The sequence below is a fragment of the Impatiens glandulifera genome, chromosome 7, assembly GCF_907164915.1.
Source record: "Impatiens glandulifera chromosome 7, dImpGla2.1, whole genome shotgun sequence".
NCBI classification, from domain to species: Eukaryota; Viridiplantae; Streptophyta; class Magnoliopsida; order Ericales; family Balsaminaceae; genus Impatiens; species Impatiens glandulifera.
Genome location: NC_061868.1, coordinates 10,355,996 through 10,361,504, shown reverse-complemented (window position 1 = coordinate 10,361,504; position 5,509 = coordinate 10,355,996). Strand labels below are relative to the sequence as shown.

General features: G+C 32.9%; 1 protein-coding gene across 2 annotated transcripts; it reads right to left on the bottom strand.

Annotated features, from left to right (window-relative positions):
• Positions 1-410: 410 nt before the first annotated feature.
• LOC124910727 (C2 domain-containing protein At1g53590-like) lies at positions 411-5,123 on the bottom strand. Of its 2 annotated transcripts, XM_047451406.1 has the most exons (13): positions 4,945-5,123; positions 4,598-4,780; positions 4,430-4,504; positions 4,088-4,231; positions 3,834-3,929; positions 3,633-3,764; positions 2,630-2,782; positions 2,499-2,540; positions 2,355-2,403; positions 1,945-2,040; positions 1,676-1,859; positions 1,482-1,605; positions 411-1,396 (listed from the first exon to the last, which is right to left on the bottom strand). In XM_047451406.1, the coding sequence occupies exons 2-13, from the start codon at positions 4,721-4,723 to the stop codon at positions 560-562; spliced, it is 2,058 nt and encodes a 685-aa protein (XP_047307362.1). In that variant the 5' UTR covers positions 4,724-4,780; positions 4,945-5,123; the 3' UTR covers positions 411-559. The 2 variants fall into 2 exon arrangements, with proteins under 2 accessions (XP_047307362.1, XP_047307363.1); XM_047451407.1 differs by lacking the exon at positions 4,945-5,123 and having other exon boundaries at positions 4,598-4,897.
• Positions 5,124-5,509: the final 386 nt, after the last annotated feature.

Here is a 5,509-nt window from a genome sequence, read left to right as displayed (position 1 = left end):
TTATAAATTATTTTTTTGTATGTAATTTTATATTTTAATTGATAATTAATTTATTTAAAAAATATATTTTTAATATATAAAAGAATATTTTAATATATATATATATGAATATTTTGAGAAAAAAATATTCATATAAATTATTTAAATTTTATATATAATTATATTAAAAATATATATATATTCATTTATTATTTTCTACACTTACATTTTAATTCATAGTTTTTATTTATAAATATTTTAATTAATTATATATTATTTTTAAATATCACGTAATTTAAACTCACATGATCATTATATTTTATATTCTTAAAGTTTGTACGGCGAAGACCTAAAATATTACTGTATCGAAAATATTTTATATATCGAAAATCGCTTGATTCAATCTGCTGAAACCCTTCTTCTTTTGAAGAAAGAGAGTATTACTGTATTACATATGTTATGTCACATTAAAGCATATATGATATGTTACAAATTACATAATCATACCATACCTAATTCTATAACAAAAACAAAATAGAAAAACTAGAGAATGATTAATTCAATAAATGTACCTCGATCTTTAAGAATTAATCTCCAATGCTCCTTCATTTCCAATATGGCCTTTATTATTTATCGGACATTCGGCCCCTGTTTCATGATGTCTAATACAACCATCCTGTTCCATTTCATGTTCTTCCTCTGAATTCGAACTCGAATCCGAATCAACAGACAAATCTCTATCTGTTGATATAGTTGATGATCCCGTCTCCCCATTAATTCTCGAGCTTTTCCACATTATCGCATTCTTAAAACCTCGAGCAGATCTCCCTGCATGTTTCATAATACTCTTTACCATATTATTATCCTTTACATTTCTATCTTCAACATCATCAACCACCAACTTTACTTTAATCTGTTTTAAGTTAACTGCTTTCAGATTCACGTGTGGGGAAGGAAGCGGTTGTGGTGCTTCTTCCTCGTCTTTCTTTGTGTTGTTATTACTACTCCGGTTATTAGTTAATACTCCACCGATTTTCTCCAGACCTCTCATAATCTTGTTCTTTGAATAATGTCCTTTGTTACTTTCACCGGTCGATCCGGATTTGAAACTACCCATTTCGCTACCTTCGACCCGGTTTTGTGGGTCCAGACGACCGCTCCTTCTACCTTTTCGAGGCTCCCATGTTTGGGAAACTTCGCTTCCCGGCTGATGAATAAATACTCCTGTCTCTTCACTGCCACCTTGGCCGTTGTTGATATCAATGGGTTCGAATTTATCGGGAATTCTTGAGGAATTGTTGGATGGTTTATTAGATGAAAATGAACCTCTTTGTGTTGGCTGACGACTTGAATCTGTGAATGAATTACTTCTTGAATCCTTGTTTAAGGTTTCATCTTCAAATATAGGGTCTGTTACCTGAACACCAGATTCATGAAACATTAAAATGTTGTTATTTATTAGAGTTATTGGATAATGGAAAATATGATAGATAGATAGATACCTTGTTCTGGTTCTCGATGACTGTAATAGCAAGACGCAATCTCCCTATTTTGATGTTCTGAAGAGGCAACCACATGTCATTTCTTTCGCCACCCCTAAATTCTGTAATGTTTACAGAACAGTCACTGTGCAGGAAATTTTTATGTTAGAAAAATGGCATTCAAGTAACTAACTAGCTCATTAATCATTCATTACCCAAGGGTATCATCAACGAAATGATCTTTATCTCGAACTTCAATGGACAAGGTATTTGGAGACTCCCATGTACATATGGGGACCTTAAATTCCTCGTGCCACTTTGGAGATAATGTTTTCTTTTGTGTTTTAGTCCTGAATCTGTATTGACCGAGTGTCCCTTTCACGTATGGATCAGCCAATCCTGAAAAAGAAGATCCATTTTGTATTCTTGTGTTTAGATTTTACAACATTAAGTATATATATGAAGTAAAGATGTTTAGACTAACCATTTAAATCTGATGGCTTCATATCTGCTGCTTCAACAACTTCCACCAAGGCATAAGCCACGGGCTCCTTCTCATCCACAGAAAACCAAGGTTCCGCTGAAAAGTGAAAATCAAACAAAATTCAGTCACTTTTCCTTATTTCTCTAATATGAATTTTTTTGATACAGATAGCAGAAAACAAGATAACCCTTATTTGATGTAGATGATTGAAATCCATGTTATTGGGGTTATTTGGGTGAAAAGACATGAAGAATATGATTTGAATGATTCATGACTTGATACTATAGTGGGTTATTTGAATTTAATCTAAAAAAACCCACAAGGCAAATCATAAATAATAACCAGAGCATGTGAGTTATATATATATATATATATATACATGTAGAGGTTCTCTTTCCCCTGTAAATTACCTTGGTCTGGAGAAACGAATTTCTTCATGTCAACTACCAGCATATTAGGCTGCAAACTTAAAACTACTAATAATCAGAAAATAATGATCTATAAATAGTCTAAGTGAAGAAAATACAATAGAAGTGTATGGGCAAAAATATCACCTCAACTAGTGTCTGCTCAAATGCAAGGGCCAGAAGATTGTCCTAATCAATGGAAGGAAAATAGTAAATATACGTTGCTTCCATAATGGGATGTTAGTAAATCTTTCCCCTAAAATATAAGAAAAACTGACCAGCCATCCAGCAATGCCTGGAAGTTCCGTAACATCAAGTCCATGAGAGAAAACTGGTTTTACGGTCATCTGAAAATATGGAGGTTCAGCAAAGCACAGCCGCAAACGGCCTAGAAATGGCCAATGTCGTAGAAACTTAACCCCTATCAATACCTGGAGATTATTCACAACTAAAGCATTTCAATATTAATGTCTTCAGATGTAGGTGAACTGAAGCAATTGACTCTTAACACAATAAAAAGAGATTGAAAGGGATAGTTTCATCAACAAAAAGGTGAACAAGAAAATATACTTCACAATAGAAAAAGATAGTCTATGTTTGGAGGATCTGTATAATTGAAATTAGACTCCAATTTTATAATAATTGGAATTGAATTACAAATCAATTTAGAAATTATAAAATTGCATATCTGAAGTGGGAATGATGAAATTGAAATTTCAAAAGTTATATTGTACACTCAATAGTCAATTCCATTAGAACTATACTTCAGTTGTTTCAGTCATCAAACAAACAAAATATTTGAAATTGGACCCCAATTCCAGTTCTAATTATAATTCCTCCCTACATTGTTTGTTTGATCACTTCAAATGAGAAATTAGTTTTGAAATTACAATTCCAATTGAATTAACACATGATATTTTATGGTTCAATTCCACCATTTCTACTTCTCAAGTACATTTCTCCACACATAAGAACTGATTTGTAATTCAATTCCAATTTCTATTTGAACTAAAACTCTAATTCTATTTTCAATTACATCAATCCAAAGTCCAAAACATAGCCTACAAGTAAAGCTTACTGCTCTATCAGTGCTATACACAAGGGCAAAATATGTGCACTCAGAATTCTCCTCCAGTTATGCACTTTTCCATCAAATTAGGCCAATAATTTGTTTTTTTTTAATCAACTAAGAATACTATAGATGTTTTCCTCATGAGTTCTCTTTATCAGATCAAGAAAATTATCATAACAAAACAACTATGTGAACATAAAGTCACTTACTTTGCCTTCAACATGCATTCCTGTCAAATGCAACTTTGTCACCATTCCAAATCCCAATCTTTTCCTCAATTTCACAGCGAGGATTGCACTCATATCATCAGCAGTCAGAAAATTCATCCCCAACTCTAATACCTGCATTTTAACAATCTTCAAAAATCCATATGGCCTAGAGGAATTTGGAATGTTAATAAAATTCCATACCAAGTGGTCATCACCGGTTGATTGACTAACAACCCTCATATCTGTGAACACCGGTGGTGATCTTCCCATATAGAGCGACTGGACTACAGCTTCTCTCTGCATATTTGTAAATACATATCCAACACCATTTCCTTAGTTAAAATCAAAATTGGAAGGAAACATTGAGCAATAAGATCGGAAGGGGAACTGAAGAAACTCATTCTCCGGTGTGAAAATATAGTCTTAACCTAGACAAGAGGATATAAAGACCATACCGCAGTCCATGGTTTGTATTTCTGCAAGAACCAAGGTATTATAGGTAAAAGAATCTTCTGTGACACAATCTGCTCCATACAAACTGGCCAAATCTTTTCAACTGCCTGATTCAACCATCGAACAGATTCGGATTCACAGAGTACCTATGAAAAATAATCACTATCTTCAACCTCTGCATTTAGAATATGCTAGAAATGTAGAGTTAAAATCTTGGCTTAACAACCGCTCAGAGCCTCATACTCGCTTGATACTAGTAGGTTTAGATTTAACTAACAATTTCGTGTTCTCGCTTAGTAAACAAATAATACGAGTAAATAACAGAAACGGAAGACATAGTTTACTCTTCTTTGATTATTCTGTCTCCGTTCTTCGAATTGCAACTTCTTCTTCAATCTCATAAAGTAACGATCATGAACCTTAAGAAAAGCAAAAGTATCAGCAAAACCATCTCATGCGTAAGTTTAACTTTAAGAATCTCCACAACGAGATCTCAGTTCATACATTCTTACCAGATATAGATAGACGAAAGAGACGAAGTAGGCAATTGAGTTGCTACAGTTGAACAAAGTCAACAACCAGAGTAGAACAAGAACAAGTCCAACATGATGCAAAATCGTAACCTCTGTAATATCCATTTCTCTTTATAGTTACGGATCTTCTACTTTTCTAATCTCTCTCCGCTAGAGAACGATCTATAGATACATATCAATTGCCATAAATAAAGTTCAAAACTACTATTGAAGATCGAACGAAGCTAAAATTTGATTAAATAAGAAACTTCCGATCGTACTGAATGTAGGAAAATCACTAATTCAGCAGTGCAATTCATATACAACAATCAAAAGAATACAGTTACCCGAAGCACATGTACGGAAGGATGCTGAATTTATTTCCTTCTCGTTTTCTCTATCTTCATTCAATGAAGATGAAGCGGTTATTTGCTTCAATGAAGATGACGAAACGCAGTCCGGCGCCGGCGAAGAAGAAATCGTCTTCCGGCGAAGTCAGAAATGGAGAGCGAAAGAGAGAGAGAAGAAGGGAAGAAGCTGACTTGCAGATGTGGATTACTAGAAGGTCAAATTCGTCATTCTTCTTTACACTTTCAGTTTCAGTTGGTACTCTCCCCCTGGTTACTGCTTGCCACGTGTACTATTCGGGTCACCGTTTTTTTTTTTCAAACAAATTAAACCGTTGTAAACTGTTATCTATACCTTTCAAATTTATTTTTCTTTTTTTTTCAATTAATATTCATTTATTTTTATTATTATTTAGAGTTTGTTCTAGAATTGTAAGAATAAATACTATTTATTTTTATAAGAACTTTTTTATTTTTATACATATTTTTTATGAGCTCAGTTATTATAGTTAATATATTTTAAATTCAATAAGATATTTCAAGTAAAACAAAATTTTAAGTTAGG

Coding starts and splice junctions, on each gene's coding strand:
- LOC124910727 (XM_047451406.1), bottom strand. CDS start 4,723: ATGGATATTACAGAGGTTACGATTTTGCATCATGTTGGACTTGTTCTT. Junction 3,930..4,087: donor AATACAAACCATGGACTGCG/GTATGGTCTTTA, acceptor ACAAATATGCAG/AGAGAAGCTGTAGTCCAGTC. Junction 2,541..2,629: donor CAGGCATTGCTGGATGGCTG/GTCAGTTTTTCT, acceptor TCCATTGATTAG/GACAATCTTCTGGCCCTTGC.